Source organism: Aotus nancymaae, unplaced genomic scaffold, assembly GCF_030222135.1.
Source record: "Aotus nancymaae isolate 86718 unplaced genomic scaffold, 86718_ANA_hifiasm-v0.15.2.pri h1tg000089l, whole genome shotgun sequence".
NCBI classification, from domain to species: Eukaryota; Metazoa; Chordata; class Mammalia; order Primates; family Aotidae; genus Aotus; species Aotus nancymaae.
In genome coordinates, this window is record NW_026988504.1 from 17,557,357 (window position 1) to 17,574,698 (window position 17,342).

Sequence of the window (17,342 nt, forward strand, 5' to 3'; positions counted from 1 at the left end):
GGCATAAAAAACCCTTTGTTACCTTATTTACGGATTCTATACAGTCTTTTACGACGCAATCAAAGAAAAAAGAAAACCTAAACTAAAAAAGGTAACAAATCTTCCCTCCCATAGTGGCCAGAAATCCCCGCCAAGTTCATTGGGTGTCCTAATCGGAAGAAAATGCAAAGCAGTATGTTTTTCAATAAAGATTATATACTAATTATCATTTTTTCCTTTCATGAAGATCAACAATAAAGATTTTTTTTTTAAATAATAACTTTGAGAACCATTGTGTGGTATCTGTTTAAGGCTGTCGCCCAGGAAAACGCCCAGGGACCAAAGAAGCTTCAAGCCCGTGGAAACGCGAATGGCCCAGAGAACTGCCCCCCCTCGCGCTGCATGCCGGGATATGGAGTCTTCCCGCTCTGCCTTGCAGGCGCTCCGGGATCGCTGGGCCGCTCCCTCATCTCGCGATGTCATCCTCTTTTTTTTTTTTTTTTTCTCCTAAGCCCTATGACCCCCTCCCCTCCCAACGTGTTTTTCAAATTCGCCAATGGGCACACAGCTTAGGCTCGAACCAGCCAATCGGAATGCGGAGTCACCGGGAAATTTAAATTGCGCCGGCCGGCGGCAGTAGCCACACGGTCTTTGAACTGAGCCGAGGTGGTCGGTTTAAGCGCAACCTCCTCGTAGCCGCGGATCCACATTTAAACCTCCTGTGGACGCCCAGGCCCGCTTCGCAGGTACGGACTCAGCCGGCGGCCCCTCCCGAGCGCTAACGGCTGGCCCACAGGCAGCGTTCGCCTTGTGAGTGGGGGTAGGGAGGCCCCGGGGCCACGCTGGGCCTGGCTCTGCCTCCCGCGTTGACTAGGCCTCGGGTGCGGTGTTAGTTGACGAGGCGGCTGAGATTCGCGGGGGCTGCGGGCTTAGGGCGCCGACGCTCTGCAAACGGCAGCGGAGGCTTTAAAGCTTTGCGGCCGGTGGAATCGGAGCGAGCCAGGCCTGAGGGCGAATGTCCCAGGATGGTTTGTGGCGACCCTGGCCTTACCTCCCTCGTTCTCGTTGCATCTTCCCCGTAGTAGGGGCTGGGGCTGGGGGTGGCAGTTGGGAGCACCGTCTCTAACACCTAGGCCCCGGGGTGGCTTTGCCACCAAGTCGTAGGCGAGCGTAATGAAAGCAAAGATAGCAAATTGTAAGGAGAGCTTGACTTTTGTCGTCTTCTGAGTGACGCACAGCTGATGTCATCTTAATTAATTGCATTCTCTCCAAGTCCCTTGAAATGCAAATTAAATATTGGAGAGTCGGCACTGCATTCTTAGTGTTGACCATTGTGTAATGAAGCAAATTTTTATTTGATTTTCGAATGTGGAGAGTGCACCCGTTTTGGCCATGTAAACACGGTCAAGTAGGGAGACCCTTCCGAGGATCTGAATGTATTGCCTTAGCACATAATTTTTAGCTGTAAGTTAACTCGGTTCTGGACTCTGGAGTTTAGAGTCGGGCTGTCAGAAACGGTGGACACATGTGGCTAGTTCGAATTGAAATACACTGTAAGCTTAAAGTACACAAAAGATTTCAAAGATGGAGTATGAAAAAAGAATGTAAAAGATAATTATTTTATATATTGATAACGTGTTAAAATACTATTTGAATATGTTGGTTAAGTAAAATACATTATTAAAATTAGTTTCACTTGTTTCTTTTTGCCTTTTTAAAAATATGGCTGCTAGGAAGTTTAAATTTATGCAGCTTGCATTCTATTTCTGATGGACAGTCCTGCTCCAAGAAGTCTCAGTTCTTCAGAGGGAAAGGGGGACAGTTATCCTTTGGCTCAAACTATTTCATAGTGCTGAAAACATGATGATCCCTTCATCTAGTTATAGACGTCTGAATTCAGTAGATGCTTGATAATTCTTATTTGGTACTGTTACCGACAAAGGAAAATGATAAAGGAAATACTGTTCTCTTTCTCATCTTTTAGCTTTCTCCCTTTGTCTCATAACCATGTCCACCAACGAGAATGCACATACACCAGCTGCCCGTCTTAACAGATTCAAGAACAAGGGAAAAGACAGTACAGTGAGTACCTTCTGTTGCTTTCCTGTGGTGTTATTTAAATGGGAAGACATTTGGAAAGGGGTAAAAATGTAGGGATTTTTTTTAAGAAAATGGCCTCACTTAGCAACAGAAACTGATGTGATAGGTGAAACACCATGTTATCTTTTCTCAAGGAAATGAGGCGTCGCAGAATAGAAGTCAATGTAGAGCTGAGGAAAGCTAAGAAGGATGATCAGATGCTGAAGAGGAGAAATGTAAGCTCATTTCCTGATGATGCTACTTCTCCACTGCAGGAAAACCGCAACAACCAGGTAAAAATAAGTTTTAGTTTATGAGTTATATTAAATCCAGAAAATCAGTAGGGACTTTTCTGAGAAATTCAAGTAAACTTAACATTTCTAGTCTTTTTTTTTTTTTTTTTTTTATAGACAGGGTTTCATGTTGGTCAGGCTGGTCTTGAACTCCCGACTTCAGGTGATCCGCCCGCCTTGGCCTCCAAAGTGCTTGGATTACAGGCATGAGCCACTACGCCTGGCCAACATTTCTAGTCTTATGACTTTAACTATCTGTGAAAATCTTTTTTCTCTGTTCAAAATTAGTAATTGTCTTCTTTCCTGCCTTCTATAATCCCCTGAAGCTGATTTAAGATCTTTCTTTAGCTCTGACCTTCCTTCAGACTTCCCTGCATTTCTAGCTACTAGCCGGGTACCTTGATCTGACCAGTGTGTCCAAAACCAACTAGTTCTGGTTTATTTCTCTCTCTCTTTTTTTTTTTTTTTTTTCCTGAGACAGAGTCTTGCTCTGTCCCTCAGGCTGGAGTGCAGTGGCACGATCTCGGTTCACTGCAACCTCCGCCTACTGGGTTCAAGCGATTCTGCTTTAGCCTCTTGAGTAGCTGGGATTACAGGTAAGCGCCACCATGTTTGACTAATTTTTGTATTTTTAGTAGAGACAGAGTTTCACTGTGTTGGCCAGGCTGGTCTTGAACTCCTGACCTGCCTCAGCCTCCCAAAGTGCTGGGATTACAGGCATGAGTCAGCACACCCGACCCATACCTGGTTTATTTCTGCCTTTTTTGGTATTCTCTATTTTTTTCTAAATGTCACCGGCGTTGCTCAGGATTTTCCTCCTGAAATATTTACAATGGCCTCCTAATTTGTCATTTTCTTCTTTTTGTGCCATATACTATTTTCCTGAAATTTTTCCTGATGTACTGCTTTAGACATGTGTTTTCTCTCCTCAAAATCCATACTCCAAATTGCTTGAACCTAGGAGAGGGAGGTTACCCTGAGCTGAGATTGCACCATTGCACTCCAGCCTGGGCAACAAGAGTGAAACTCTGTCTCAAGAAAAATAAAAATAAAAAATTTAATACAAACTCCAGCTGGAGTTCACACCTGTAATGCCAACACTTTGGGAAGCCAAACTGGGAGGATCACTGGAGGCGAGGAGTTTGAGCCCCCCCTAGGCAACATAGCAAGACCCTGTCTCTACAAGAAATAAAAAGTTAGCTGGGTATGGTGATGCAGGCCTTTAGTCCTAAGTATTCAGGGGGCTGAGGCAGAAGGATCACTGGAGCCCAGGATTTTGAGGCTGCAATGAGCTATGATTGTACCATTGCACTTCATGCTGGGTGACAGAGTGAGACCCTGTCTCTAAAAATAAAAATCCATACTCCAGGAAGGCCTTCCATAAAGTAGGTGGCTTAGATTTTCAGATTTATCTTTCATAACTGAGCACTTGCCTACATGTTTTTCTCATAATATGCTGCTGCTTTTTTTTTTTCTCCTTGTGGCAGAGTCTCTTTCTGTTGCCCAGGCTGGAGTGCAGTGGCATGATCTTGGCTCTCTGCAACCTTCACCTCCTGGGTTCAAGCGATACTTGTGCCTCAACCTCCTGAGTAACTGGGATTACAGGTGTATGCCACCATGCCTGACTAATTTTGTTTTTGAGACGATTTTGCTCATGTTGCCCAGGCTGGAGTGTAATGGCGTGATCTCGGCTCACTGAAACCTCCGCCTCCCAGGTTCAGGTGATTCTCCTGCCTCAGCCTCCCAAGTAGCTGGGATTATAGGCATGTGCCACCACGCCCTGCTAATTTTGTATTTTTAGTAGAGATGGGGTTTCTTTACGTTGGTCAGGCTGATCTCGAACTCCCAACCTCAGGTGAGCCTCTTGCCTCAGCCTCCCAAAGTGCTGGGATTACAGGCATGAGACACCATCACCATGCCCGGCCCTTTTTTTTTTTTTTTTTTTAAGTAGAGATGAGGTTTCACCATGTTGACCAGGCTGGTCTTGAACTCCGACCTCAGGGGATCTACCCATCTTGGCCTCCCAAAGTGCTGGGATTACAGGTGTGAGCCACCGCGCCCAGCCACATTATGCTTACTTTAGCACTCCACATTTATCTTTCTTTTTTTCATTGAATACTGCCTATGTTCTATTTCTAGGGTATTAAAACTCATCTTCTCCTTGTAGCACTCATTAGCCTAGTAGGAAGGACACCCCTTTCACAGGATTCTCTAGCGCCCTGGTTCTGTACCCAAAATGGGGAGTAAATACTGTGTACCGCATCTATTTACCACTTATTTTATGCTGTTTGTCTACGGGTCACATTTTCTCTGTTAGGTTGCAAGCTCCTAGAAAGACAGGGTTACTGTCGTTTTGAATTTCTGGTAGCATTGATTCTCAAACCTCATTTCTACTGTGATTTCCAACATAAAACTTTTTTTTTTTTTTGAGGCAGAGCTTCCCTGTTGTGCCCAGGAGTACAATGGCTCAATTTCGGCTTGCTCCAACCTCCGCCTCCTGGGTTCAAGCGAATTTCCTGCCTGAGCCTCCCAAGTCCCTGGGATTACAGGCATGCGCCACCCCACCCGGCTAATTTTGTATTTTTAGTAGAGGCAGAGTTTCTCCATGTTGGTCAGGCTGGTCCCAAACTCCTGACCTCAGGTGATCCACCTGCCTTGGCCTCCCAAAGTGCTGGGATTACAAGCATGAGCCTCTGCGCCTGGCCAACATTTTTTTTTTTAAGGGGAGATGGATCTTGCTCTGTTGCCGAGGCTGGAGTATGTTGTGGCGAAATCTGGGCTCACTGCAGCCCCTACCTCCCAGGTTCAAGCAATTCTCCTGCCTCAGCCTCCTGAGTAGCTGGGATTACAGGGGCCCACTACCATGTCTTGCTAATTTTTTTTAAAGACAGGGTTTCACCATATTAGTCAGGCTGGTCTCGAACTCCTGACCTCAGGTGATCCACCCGCCTCAGCCTCCCAAAGTGCTGGGATTACAGGCGTGAGCCACCGCGCCCAACAGTCTTGCTAATTTTTGCTTTTTTTTTTTTTGGAGACTTTGTCTCACTCTGTTGCCCAGGCTGGAGTGCAGTGGTGCAGTCTTGGCTCCTGCAGCCTCCACCTCCCAGGTTCAAGCAGTTCTCCCGCCTCAGCCTTCCGAGTGCTTGGACTAGAGGCATCTGCCACCACGCCCAGCTAATATTTGTATTTTCAGTAGAGACGGGGTTTTACCATATTGGCCCATCTGCTCACCTCAGCCTTCCAAAGTGCTGGGCTTACAGGCATGAGCCACTGCACCCTGCCAAACAGAAAACATTATATTTGTAACAACACTCAACTGTGGAAATACATAGGTTATAAAATTAGATATGAAAATCCTCAAGCCGGGCGCGGTGGCTCACGCCTGTAATCCCAGCACTTTGGGAGGCCGAGGCGGGTGGATCACGAGGTCGAGAGATCGAGACCATCCTGGTCAACATGGTGAAACCCCGTCTCTACTAAAAATACAAAAAATTAGCTGGGCACGGTAGCGCGTGCCTGCAATCCCAGCTACTCGGGAGGCTGAGGTAGGAGAATTGCCTGAACCCAGGAGGTGGAGGTTGCGGTGAGCCGAGATCGCGCCATTGCACTCCAGCCTGAGTAACAACAGCGAAACTCCGTCTCAAAAAAAAAAAAAAAATCCTCAGAGCATTGCTTATAACCATGTCTTTCTCCCTCAAAGTATATCTGAACGCAAGTGATTGAGACTAATGTAGGAATAATCTTCAGTCTGCTCTGATTATTATTATTATTTTTTTTTTGAGATAGGTCTTGGGTGGTGACAGGTACACACCACCATATTTGGATATCTATATATATAAATTTTTTGTAGGGAGGAAGGTCTCACTATGTTGCTCAGGCTGGTCTTGAACTCCTGAGTTCAAGCTATCCTCCCTCCTAAGCCTCCCAAAGTGCTAGGATTATGGGTGTGAGCCACCGTGCCTGGCCTTCTAATTCATTTTTAAATTGTTCAAAGCTGCCTTTTTTTAATGACAAAACACTTGGATACTCCATAACTTGAGACTCCAGTGAGTCATGACACCAAATTTGGAAACTGTTCTACATATAAAATAATGAATATTTAACAGGTAAAATTAAACGTAGGGCTAAGTTTTTAGTGGCTGGCTATAAGCCTCATGATGTTTATACTTGCCTTCTTGCCTTCACAGTGGTAAGTGTAGATTTTATTGTTTGCATTTAATTTTAATGTGCAAAATTTTGTTACTCTTTTAGGGCACTGTAAATTGGTCTGTTGATGACATTGTCAAAGGCATAAATAGCAACAACGTGGAAAATCAGCTCCAAGCTACTCAAGCTGCCAGGTATGTCTTGTCTGCAATAGCATGGGTTACTTAATAAATTAGTGTTTTTAGATTTTTTTTTTTTTTTTTTTTTTTTGGCAGGAAGGGACAGACAAGAATAGTGTAAGGAAAGATTAGGCCAGCTAGCCATAAACCAGTGTTTTTTGTTTATTAATTTTTGTGAGTGGGAAGCCTTGATGTTTTGTCCAGGCTGGTGTTGAATGCCTGGGTTAATGCAGTCCTCTCACCTCAGCCTTCTGAAGTGCTGGGACTACAGGTGTATGCCCTTGCACCTGGCCATAAAGTTTTTATCAAAGTGATGTTTCAAGTTACTGGCAGTGAAAGGAAGAAATGAATAGTAAGTGGGATTGAGACATCTGTTGATCTAATGATAGATCCATTTAGGAAATAAGCATAACTTGACTTTTGTCTCCCACCATACACAAATATTTATGATATAATAGAAAGGATTAATAATTTCTATAGCTTGACAGTGTGCAGAAGAACAAATTTCAATGGTAAATAATCATTAAAAAGTTCTATGCTGTGTGCGGTGGCTCATGCCTATAATCCCAGCACTTTTTTTTTTTTTTTGAGATGGAGTTTCGCTCTTGTTACCCAGGCTGGAGTGCAATGGCACGATCTCGGCTCACCGCAAACTCTGCCTCCTGAATCCCAGCACTTTAAGAGGCCAAGGGGTGGGTTACTTAAGCCCACGAGTTTGAGACCAGCCTGGGCAACAGGATGAGACTGTCTCTACAAAAAATAAAAAAAATTACCCTTGTGTGGTGGTGTGCACTTGTAGTCCCAGCTACTAAGGAGGCTGAGGTGGGAGGATTACTTGATCTCACTCAGGAAGTCGAGCCTGCAGTGAGCTGTGATCATGGCATTGCACTCAAGCCTGGGTGGAGTAAGATCCTGTGCTTAAACAAAAAGTGCTTAACCACAACTATTAGGGAGACACAGATTCAATTAACAATGAGAGTATAACCCTGTCATATTGTCAAAAGTTTTTTTAAAAAAGAGACAAGATCGGGCCGGATGTGGTGGCTGACGCCTATAATCCCAGCACTTTGTCAGGCTGAGGCAGGCGGATCACAAGGTCGGGAGTTTGAGATCGACCTGGCCAATATGGTGAAACCTCTGTCTCTATTAAAAATACAAAAATTAGCTGGGCGTGGTGGTGGGCCCCTGTAGTCCCAGCTACTCAGGAGGCTAAGGCACAAGAATCACTTGAACCCAGGAGGCAGAGGTTGCAGTGAGCCAAGGTCAAACCACTGCTCTCCAGCCTGGGCAACAGAGCGAGACTGTCCCTGCCCAAAAAAAGGGACAAGATCTGTAGTAGATTTCTGCAGTGATGCAGAGGAAGGTAATCTGTATTATTTTTTGGAAAAATGATAGTTAATTATACCACATGTATAGCACCATGCAAGTAATCTATTTAGCTTCTCTTAGGTTCCAGAATGTCTCAGCATTTAGTGATTTACATAAAAGGTTGAAGTTGTAAAGTCTTGAATTGCATTTTAAATTGGTTTTTACACAAACTCCTTTTGTTAATCACTTTCAACTTTTATTTCTCTCTTTGTTCCCCTTTAGGAAACTACTTTCTAGAGAAAAACAGCCCCCCATAGACAACATAATCCGGGCTGGTTTGATTCCAAAATTTGTGTCCTTCTTGGGCAGAACTGATTGTAGTCCCATTCAGTTTGAATCTGCTTGGGCACTCACTAACATTGCTTCTGGGACATCAGAACAAACCAAGGCTGTGGTAGATGGAGGTGCCATCCCAGCATTCATTTCTCTGTTGGCATCTCCCCATGCTCACATCAGTGAACAAGCTGTATGGGCTCTAGGAAACATTGCAGGTACTTGGACTTGAAATTCTTTTGACTGAATGTGTGTAAGTGTAATGAGTTGGAAGAAAGGCCTTGTTATAAGTAATAGTGACTTTGTCAAGTTTTGAGCTTGCTTTCAAGTCCTTATTAGGAATGAAGGTGGTGCATTCAGTCATTGAACGTTGATAGTGCTGGACAAGGTAATAGAAATTAATCTTGCCTTTTTTTTTCAGGTGATGGCTCAGTGTTCCGAGACTTGGTTATTAAGTATGGTGCAGTTGACCCACTCTTGGCTCTTCTTGCAGTTCCTGATATGTCATCTTTGGCAGTAAGTTACTACCATAAGTAGTTACTCTCTTCTTCATTCTAATTTCCCCCATCTTCTCAAAAGACAGAATCTCTCATTGCTAATTTCTTTTTCCCCAGTGTGGTTACTTACGTAATGTTACCTGGACACTTTCAAATCTTTGCCGCAACAAGAATCCTGCACCCCCATTAGATGCTGTTGAGCAGATTCTTCCTACCTTAGTTCGGCTCCTGCATCATGATGATCCAGAAGTATTAGCAGATACCTGCTGGGCTATTTCCTACCTTACCGATGGTCCAAATGAACGAATTGACATGGTCGTGAAAACAGGAGTTGTGCCCCAACTTGTGAAGCTTCTAGGAGCTTCTGAATTGCCAATTGTGGTAAGTTACTTACTTTTTGATTAGGACATAAGTATAAGAAGCATGATCAGGGCTGGGTGCAGTGGCTCACACCTGTATAATCCCAGCACTTTGGGAGACCGAGGTGGGTGGATCACCTGAGGTCAGGAGTTAGAGAGCAGCCTGAACAACATGGTGAAACACTGTCTCTACTAAAAAAAAAAAAAAATTAGCCGGACATGGTGGTATGCGCCTATAATCCCAGCTACTTGGGAAGCTGAGGCAGGAGAACTGCTTGAACCTGGGAGGTGGAGGTTGCAGTGAGCCAAGATCACACCATTGCACTCCAGCCTACGTGAGTCTGTCTCAAAAAAAAAAAAAAAAAAAAAAGCATAATCAGTTGATACTAATACTGAAATATTGCCTATTTCAGGCCATGATGGGCCTCTTGTCAAAACTGTTAGGGTATAGAATTTCTTTTTTTCTTTCTTTCTTTTTTTTTTTTTTTAATTGCAGGGTATAGAATTTCTAAAGTACTGGGAAAAAAAAATACACGGTAACTAGCATCAACATTTTTTTCTTTTCAGACTCCTGCACTACGAGCCATAGGGAATATTGTCACTGGTACAGATGAACAGACTCAGGTTGTGATCGATGCAGGAGCGCTTGCCATCTTTCCCAGCCTGCTCACCAACCCCAAAACTAACATTCAGAAGGAAGCTACATGGACAATGTCAAACATCACAGCTGGCCGTCAGGACCAGATACAGCAAGTTGTGAATCACGGATTAGTCCCATTCCTTGTCAGTGTTCTTTCTAAGGTAATGAAGTCTTGGAGTTTAATCAAGGCATTTTTTAAGTGTTTATTATAGAGAGCTCTGTTTGATAAGCTTTTTAATGTGCAGGAATCCTGGATTCTACTTGGAGTCCTCTGCAGAAAAATACCCAGTAACCCCTTTCACTTAAGGTTTCACTTTGTACTTTTCAGTCATTGTTTTTGTGAAAAAGTACTCTTGGAATCTTATTTGTGCAACTGTTCTGAAATAAAACCATTTTCTTATGTTTAATAGGCAGATTTTAAGACACAAAAGGAAGCTGTATGGGCTGTGACCAACTATACCAGTGGTGGAACAGTTGAACAGATTGTGTACCTTGTTCATTGTGGCGTAATAGAACCGTTGATGAACCTCTTAACTGCAAAAGATACCAAGATTATTCTGGTTATCCTGGATGCCATTTCAAATATCTTTCAGGTAAGTCCTATCAAGGTGGCTTTGTTTGAATTTGGACTTGTAATCGGTTTACTATTTAGACCTGGAGGAGGGTAGCTGTAAGTTTACTCACTAGTAAACCACAGAATCAGAAAGCCTGTTTATGTGGGCCGTACCTTTGATTAAAAATACGGCAGGTATTATAAAAGGTATAAAAGAGATGACAAGTGGATGATGTGACCTGAATTGAAGTCAGGCCCTTATGTGAACTCATCACAGCTATTTACTTGGTGGATTTAATTTCCCAATTTCATACTGAATTTTAGTGAAATTAAATTTTTTTTAACTTTTTTTTTTTTTTTTAACTAAAGACAGGGTTTCACTGTATTAGCCAGGATGGTCTTGATCTCCTGACCTCGTGATCTGCCCGCCTCAGCCTCCCAAAGTGCTGGGATTACAGGCGTGAGCCACCGCGCCTCGCCTGGTGAAATTAAATTTGGTGGGGCTTGGTGGGTCACACCTGTAATCCTAGCACTTTGGGAGTCCAAAGTGGGTGGATCACCTGAGGTCAGGAGTTCAAGACCAGCTTGGCCAACATGGCAAAACCCCATCTCTATTAATTAAAGTATAAAAATTAACTGAGCCCACGTGGCTGGCGCCTATAGTCCCCACTATTGAGGCTAAGGCAGGAGAATCACCTGAACCCGGGAGGGTGGGGTTGCAGTGAGCTGAGATTGCGCTACTTTACTCCAGCCTGAGTGAAAGAGTGAAACTCTGTCTCAAAAAAAAAAAAAATTTGAATGACTTAATTATATTTTTCTTTTGGTTCCATCTCTAATTGATCCAAGTATATCAGCATATGATACTTTGTCATAATAGGTAGGTGGTAGGTAAGCCCTACTCATCAACTTTGGATTCTAGAGATTTTTACATATAGAAGTTGAGCCTACAGTAATGGATGCTGGCATATCTGTCACTTTGTATAAATAATTTGTCAATATGTGGCCAGTGTTTCTTCTCTTCCTCTAATCCCCTAAATTATTTTGAAGCAAATTTGTTATTTTATTTATAGATATTTATGTATCTTTTTTTTTTTTTTTTTTGAGACAGAGTCTTGCTGTGTTGCCAGGTGCCAGGCTGGAGTGCTCTGCTCACTGCAATCTCCGCCTCCTGGGTTGAAGCAATTCTTCTGCCTCAGCCTCCCGAGTAGCTGGGACTACAGGCGTGTGCCACCATGCCTAGCTAATTTTTGTATTTTTTAGTAGAGGCAGGGTTTCACCATGTTGGCCAGGATGGTCTTGATCTCTTGACCTCGTGATCCGCCCACCTCGGCCTCCCAGAGTGCTGGGATTACAGGTGTGAGCCACCGCGCCCGGCTTATGTATCTCTTAAAAGTTGAAAAGTTAAAAACTAATCTACATACCATTCCTTATGCCCAGTAAATCCTTAGTACCAACACACATTCTAGTTGGGGACATTTTAGTTTAGCACTCCATAGGCCATCTTTGCCCTTAGACACCTTGACTAAACCTTGTGATGACATAGGATGCTTTACAAAACAATAAGCCCCTGTTCCCATAGCAGACCAGTTGAACTGGAATGTAGTGTTGTTTTAGAAGTTTCCCACGTTATTTTGATACATAGAAAAAGTTGAGAGCTATTGATGGTAAGATCTCTGGTTGAAGGCTCCAGTTGAAGCAGTGCTAAGAGCAGTTACAGATCCAATCACATTGAGTTTCAACAAAATATAAAACGGACATAAAACTATGATATGCTTGTTGAAGGAACTGTTAGGTGCTTAATTCTGCCTGACATATCAGTATTCAAATTATTGATGTCATTTTCTTAAAGTAAAACATTCAGAGTATACGCTAGTAAACTTGAAACTTTTTTTTTAGGCTGCTGAGAAACTAGGTGAAACAGAGAAACTTAGTATAATGATTGAAGAATGTGGAGGCTTAGACAAAATTGAAGCTCTGCAAAACCATGAAAATGAGTCTGTGTATAAGGCTTCATTAAACTTAATTGAGAAGTATTTCTCTGTAGAGGTGAGTAATGGATGGTAATATTAGGAACAACTTGGAAACATGTAAAGTCAAGGCCTTGAGCCTTTTTTCCCTTCATACTTTTAAAAATGAGCCTTGAGGTTACAGTGAACTGAGATCATGCCACTTCACTCCAGCCTGAGCAACAGAGCAAGACTCCGTCTCAAAAAAACAAAAAACAAAGCCTCATATCTTTGTTAAATATAGCAAAATATCTGTGTGTAGGACATAATGTACTTATTTGCTCCTCTGATGTTTGGCTTGGTGGTAATAAAATCTTTTTATTTATTTATTTATTTTTATAAAGAGGGGATTTCACCATGTTGGTCACGCTGGTCTTGAACTCCCGACCTCAGGTGATCTGCCCGCCTTGGCCTCCAAAGTGTTTGGATTACAGGCGTGAGCCACCACGCCCGGCCAATAAAATCTTTTTAAACTGAGATTTTAAAAGTAACCGGATTAGTTTCAAATGAACAGCCTTGAGACTCTTAGAATATTTTGAGAATAAGTTTATGGATGTCATTGTATGAGGTGATAGAGAAGTAGGCCAAACCCACCACTATGCTCTGGGCGTAATAGACACTTTTCCAATTGAAAATTGACAGTTGGAGAAGAAAAATAATCTCAGCCTTTTTCTGTTACTGTAGTAGCATTCCTTATCCCCGGCCCCCACAACTCCCCAGGCACTCATGAATTGGCAAAGTTTCAGAGACCCTCCCTCCCCTGTGTCAAATATTAGAATATCATACAGGATTAAAGGTATAATATGCAGATCAAGATCTAAATATTAAATACAGACTTCTAGGTAGGCTGCTGCTTGGAATATTTATATTGCTTTTATATTTATTTTTTAATATATTTCCAGGAAGAGGAAGATCAAAATGTTGTGCCAGAAACTACCTCTGAAGGCTATACCTTCCAAGTTCAGGATGGGACTCCTGGGACCTTTAACTTTTAGATCATGTAGCTGAGGTATAAATTTGTTGTGTACTATGTTTGGTATTTTGTCTTCCTGTTTCTCTATGAAGAACTCTTTCTAAATGTTGTTTGTTATTGTAGCACTTTTTACACTGAAACTATACTTGAACAGTTCCAACTGTACATACTGTATGAAGCTTGTCCTCCGGCTACGTTTCTTATTTCTATGTGGAATTTCATATCTTGCAGCCTCCTGTAAATAAACATTAAAACCCACCCTTTACTTCACCATGCCTATGTATTGCTTTCTAATTTAGGACTTTTAATGTTGCAAGTGAAGGATAACCTATCCAAACTGATGCAATTAACCAGAGGCAGTCCTGGTTGCAGTTTTTTAGAAGTATGAATAAAATTTTCCAGAAACCCTCAGCCAGTGTCTCTTTAAGTCTCCTTGGCCAGGGAGATGGGCTTGAAAATGTTAGATTTAATTATAAATTTGTCCTGGAGCTACAAGTGGAATTAATTCCTCCCAAACTTGAAAGCTGAATGGGGTTCCAAGGTAAAATAGTAGCCGCACATTGGCATCACCTGGGAAAGTACACAGTTTAGTTGGCGAGGGTCCACATTATTGTGTTTTTTTGTTTGCTTATTTGTTTTTGTTTTTAATGTGGAGTCTCGCTCTGTTGCCCAGGCTGAAGTGCAGTGGAACAGTCTTGGCTCACTGCAACCTCCACCTCTCAGGCTAAAGTGATTCTCCTGCCTCAGCCTCCTGAGTAGCTGGGATTACAGGCATGCCTGGCTAATTTTTTCATATTTAGTAGATAGAGATGGGGTTTCACCATGTTGACTAGACTGGTCTTGAACTCCTGACCTCAGGTGATTTGCTTGCCTCGGCCTCCCGAAGTGCTGGGATTACAGGAATGAGCCACCATGCTTGGCCATGACATCTTTTCAAGTCGGTAGTAATATACTGCAACAAGTCTCCGTTTACCTTCTTGGCTACAAACAAGGATTTTCTTCCCTTAGTTCATCAACATGCATAGAAATACATTTTTGTCTTTTGCAGGTAATAGTTGAGTTTTAAAATCCTTCCATGGAACAATGTTTAATCCTTACCTTGTTTAGGTATAGAGCACTAGCTAGTGCTTATTTGAAGTACCCTCTACAGCGAAGTTACTAAAATGGGACACTAGGCCGGGCACAGTGGCTCACGCCTGTGATCACAGCATTTTGGGAGGCCGAGGCAGGCAGATCACTCAGGTTAGGAGTTCAAGACCAGCCTGGCTAACATGGCGAAACCCCATCTCTACTAAAAAAAAAAAAAAAAAAAATTAGCCGGTTGTGGTGGCATGCACCTGTAATCCCAGCTACTTGAGAGGCTGAGGCAGGAGAATTGCTTGAAATTGGTAGGTGGAGGTTGCAGTGAGCTGAGATTGCCCCATTGCACTCCAGCCTGGGTGACAGAGCAAGACTCCATCTCAAAAGAAAAAAAAAATAATGGAATACTAAACCCCTGTGTTAACACATGATCCTCATAATAGAGCATTTTGTTTGGAACTGTGGATCACTTTCTTAGCTTTTCCTCAGCTCCCCGAAAGGGGAGGGGGAAGAGACATTAACAGTACAGACTGCCTTTCTTTTCCTACTTACTTGATCCTCTCTTCCTCTCCCCAACTTGAGTTCCTTCTTGGATACTGAATCCAAAACTCTTCAGCTTGAGAAAAGGTGATGGGGAAGTAAACCTGGACATCCTAGATTTTTGCTTTAATGTGGGAGAGTTTTAATGGCTTCAGAGGGACTAGTGTAAAAGGATAGAAAGTGTAAGGTCTGGATTTGTTAAAGGCATGACTCAATGGTGAGGTAATGAACAGGAGATAGCTGGTTTCCAAAAAAGTATTTTTTTATTGTATTTTAGATAAAATGCTTAACATGCTAGTTTCCTTGGAGTTGTTAGGTCCATAGAGGCATTGGGAGATTTTTAATCTATTGCGTGGGTAACTTAATATCTTTGAAAATGACAGAATGACTTTATTTATGTTTTTTTTTTTTTTTTGAGACAGAGTTTTGCTCGTTTTGTTGCCCAGGCTGGAGTGCAATGGCACCATCTCCAGTCACTGCAACGTCTGCCTCCCAGGTTCAAGTGATTCTCCTGCCTCAGCCTCTCAAATAGTTGGGATTACAGCCACCACGCCTGGCTAATTTTGTATTAGTAGAGATGGGGTTTCTCCATGTTGGTCAGGCTGGTCTTGAACTCCTGACTTCAGGTGATCTGCCTGCCTCAGTGTCCCAAAGTACTGGGAATACAGGCGTGAGTCACTGTGCCTGGCCTGACAGAATGACTTTATAACCAGCTTGATTTGTAAAAGTCATGATAAAAACACTATGTAGCCACCAACTTCTCCCTCTTGCAGTGTTACTGTCTAAATTGCTAGTGATTTATTTACTTATTTTTTGTTTTTGTTATTTCTTTTGTTTTTCTGCTAGTGATTTATTAATGTACCAACATTTTTAGTTTCCTAGCAGTTTGAAATCTTTTTTTTTTTTTTTTTTTTTTGAGACTGAGTCTCCCTCTTGTTGCCCAGGCTGGAGTTCAGTGGCACGATCTTGGCTTACTGCAGCCTCTGCCTCCCAGGCTCAAGTGATTCTCCTGCCTCAGCCTCCCAAGTAGCTGGGACTACTGGCTCCTGCCACCACATTTGGCTAATTTTTGTATTTTTAGTAGAGTTGATGTTTCACTCTTGTTGCCCATGCTGGAGTGCAGTGGCACGATCTCAGCTCACTGCAGTCTCCATCTCCCGTGTTCAATTGATTCTCCTGCCTTAGCCTCCTGATAGCTGTGATTACAAGTGTCCGCCACCATGCCTGCCAATTTTTATATCTTTATTAGAGACAGGGTTTTGCCATGTTGGCCAGGCTGGTCTTGAACTCCTGACCTCATGTGATCCACCTGCCTTGGCTTCCCAAAGTGCTGAGATTACTGGCATGAGCCACCACGTCTGGCTGCTGAAGTAACTTTAAAAGGGTAACATTAAAAGATTGAACATCAGTGTTAAACATTTCATAAAGTATTGATTCTTTCATTGCTATATTGCATTTTGGCTAAAAATAATCAAACTACTTGATTATTTTTAGAAAAGTAATCAACATTCTATTTCCTCATGTTGATTTTTTTTTCTCTCATCCTCAATCTTTCTGTGGCTGTATCATCAATGAAGAAAAAACTTGGGATATTGTTTCATTCCTGTAAATCTTCATTGTTAATTAAGATTTTTATGGCTGGGCGTGGTGGATCACGCCTGTAATCCAAGCACTTTGGAGGCCAAGGTGGGCGAATCACTGAGGTTGGGAGTTCAAAGCCAGCCTGACCAACATACTGAAATCCCATCTTAAAAAAAAAGAAAAAAGAAAAAAAATTGTTACTTCAGCATTTGGCTCTTTAATTGCATAACAGCAGTAAGAGCAAAATCCATTTTGTTCATATGGGCAGTTGGAAACCTTGTCAGATACAGGACCCAAGTTCAGAAGGCCATTAAGGGAAGCGTAGCTGGCTGCTCCTTAGCCCTCTCCACCCTTGTTGGAGCTTGCCAAAACCCGGTGGACTGAGTTTGGAAAGCCCTTGAAACATGTCATTTCATTAATGGTGCTTTCTTTTGGGATTGGGCTGTTGACCTAATTTGTGATGAACAAAATCCAGCCAAATCATGCAGCCTCCCCCCCAACTCCCCATGGGAAAGTGTTAGAGAAAAGAGTTTTAGCAACATCACCCATTTAACTTTCATAACCCCAGCTAATAAAGATGATAAGAAACACTCAAGCTATCAAGTAGGGTTTTTTGAGGGCAGAAATGCAATTTGATTTTGAGCACTTGTATGTTAAATGATGTGTTGTTGGCTTAGTTTGAAAGCTAATTCTGGTGTCTGTCTCTAAACGCCCAGTTCCTCCTAAATATTTGAAACTGTTTTGTAACACTGTCTAGGAGGTGTATGTATCGAACCCTCTTAAATTGATCAGTTCA

At 42.6% G+C, this 17,342-nt stretch overlaps 1 protein-coding gene across 3 annotated transcripts in view; it reads left to right on the forward strand.

The window, feature by feature from the left end:
- Window positions 1-569: 569 nt before the first annotated feature.
- KPNA2 (karyopherin subunit alpha 2) overlaps window positions 570-17,342 on the forward strand; it is a 38,720-nt gene continuing 21,947 nt past the window's right edge. For 2 of the 3 annotated variants that reach the window (XR_010339772.1, XM_064369184.1), the window contains exons 1-11: window positions 570-725; window positions 1,964-2,061; window positions 2,214-2,351; window positions 6,603-6,691; window positions 8,267-8,535; window positions 8,739-8,833; window positions 8,932-9,195; window positions 9,741-9,974; window positions 10,224-10,406; window positions 12,263-12,412; window positions 13,275-13,381. Coding sequence is in view for 2 of the 3 variants with exons in the window: in XM_064369184.1 (XP_064225254.1) it covers window positions 1,987-2,061; window positions 2,214-2,351; window positions 6,603-6,691; window positions 8,267-8,535; window positions 8,739-8,833; window positions 8,932-9,195; window positions 9,741-9,974; window positions 10,224-10,406; window positions 12,263-12,412; window positions 13,275-13,367 (1,590 nt within the window). In the remaining variant the exon portion in view is untranslated. Of the gene's footprint in view, window positions 726-1,963; window positions 2,062-2,213; window positions 2,352-6,602; window positions 6,692-8,266; window positions 8,536-8,738; window positions 8,834-8,931; window positions 9,196-9,740; window positions 9,975-10,223; window positions 10,407-12,262; window positions 12,413-13,274; window positions 13,616-17,342 lie in introns of those variants that run through there. The other variant, XM_021670868.2, reaches the window with a different exon arrangement.